The sequence below is a fragment of the Austrofundulus limnaeus genome, unplaced genomic scaffold, assembly GCF_001266775.1.
Source record: "Austrofundulus limnaeus strain Quisiro unplaced genomic scaffold, Austrofundulus_limnaeus-1.0 Scaffold277, whole genome shotgun sequence".
In the NCBI taxonomy this organism is placed as follows: Eukaryota; Metazoa; Chordata; class Actinopteri; order Cyprinodontiformes; family Rivulidae; genus Austrofundulus; species Austrofundulus limnaeus.
In genome coordinates this window covers 110,277-111,985 of record NW_013952679.1, presented here as the reverse complement: position 1 = coordinate 111,985, position 1,709 = coordinate 110,277, and the positions used below count along the sequence as shown (strand labels likewise).

The window sequence follows — 1,709 nt, the reverse complement described above, 5'->3', positions numbered from 1 at the left end:
GGGGGGGGGCCGCCCCGCCTGTATAATGGTAGGGGAAACACTGCTGTTAGTTTAGATGCATGCCTGGACACACTACAATGCATAATAAAAATATTGATTTTCACATTAGGAAAGGAAATATGGATGAGGACCTGGTTTCAGTCGTAGATTGGTCCATTTTAATGATGCAATGAAAATAGGCGGAGTCAGGTCCTGAAGAAGATGATATAATGAATTTTCTTCCTGAAATGCTTTGCTGAACGCATGGGGACAAAGCGTTAAACCTGCAATTCAGTCCAGCGCTGATGCAGTTGGATGACTTCTTTTCACATTCAAACCTTCAAGTACTGGTGTATTTTCTATCTGGTTATGAACACATTAAAAGGTAAACAAACACGTCAAAATTTATTTTCATATATATTGGGACAGCCTATGATGCAGGGCAGTGACGTAAGTGGCTGATGTCGTCTGCAACCCATGAAATGAGACACAGCATTTATGAGCAGTGGGCCATCAATCAAACAGCTAGTCTGACTTCCTGGAGTACACTGTCAGTCAACAGAAGACATATACTCAGAACTGTGATAATTTGGTTCTGATGGTCCTTACCTGCACCCACAGATGTGGACCTACTGTGTACTGTCTTATAGACAGAMTGAAAGGTACAATCAAGGGGACACAGGTTTTGACATTTCTATCTTACTCAGATGTCAAGCTGAGACAAGTTTTAACAAAGGGGTCAGCTGTGACCTTGACCTTTGACCTTGAAATCGACAGCGATCATCTATGGCCCCTGAGGTGTCCAGCTATGCAGTTTGACATTTCCAGGCTACAGGGTAATAAACTCAGAGCTTATATGTAGGACTGACGGAGATTAAGATCAAGTCGGTTGTTAACAGTGTAGTTTATTTTTCCAACTAAAAACAAGAGGTAAAAAACTGAGAAGAAATCTGTTAGTAGAAAAAAACAATAAAGAATCTCCTGATGGATTTCTCCTCAGATCTTTYGGAGTCAGAGTCTTGGACAGTGAAGCCTATCTAATGAGTGTGTGTCATGAACCTGGCAGAAGGCAGCAGGTTGAGGGCCGTGTTGAGGATGTACTGCAGGTCTGCGTGGCCCTGATCCACCAACAGCACCACAGCGTCGCAGCAGGCCGAACGTACGGGTGCGCAGTCGCTGCAGCACTGCTGCCACAAAGCCTCCAGTGCTGGGCCCTGACATACAACACATCCAGGCGAGTCAGGTCACACATGGWAACATCAAAGAGTCAAAAATCTTTCCCCACTCAAGTCATATTATTGAGTAAAATATCTAAAGTTACAGTAGCAGTAATTATAAAAACATGAGACCAAGATATTTACATTTATGTAAAACCAACAGGTTATTTGAAGACACGCACCTGAGTGGAAGCCTGTGTGATTTGTCCATTTTGTCCTTTTTCCTTTAAGACAGCAGCAACAAGTGTCCTCACACCCTGGAGCAGGAAGTAGATGTTTTATAGAARACAGGCGGACATTATTTTAGTTTTGGTCACGAGTAACAAATTTAAACTTTAAATGTAGGCTCATTTTCATGCTTCAAAAAATATGTGTTTATATAGTCAAGGTTGCACATAAAATCTTTGGTCTGGTTCTCAGGGGAGAACCTTGTTGCTTGGTGCTCATATTTTCCTTCACTCATTTAACACATTTATATAGAGGAGCGTCAGGGCATCTAACGTCCCCCTGTTC

The 1,709-nt window shown here is 42.3% G+C and overlaps 1 protein-coding gene across 1 annotated transcript in view; it reads right to left on the bottom strand.

The window, feature by feature from the left end:
• The window catches only part of focad (focadhesin), a gene marked incomplete at its 5' end in the record, with an annotated part of 114,289 nt that overhangs the window by 87,799 nt on the left and 24,781 nt on the right, over positions 1 to 1,709 (bottom strand). The window contains 2 exon segments of the mRNA XM_014021068.1: positions 1,039 to 1,193; positions 1,379 to 1,453. Coding sequence (XP_013876522.1) covers positions 1,039 to 1,193; positions 1,379 to 1,453 — 230 coding nt within the window.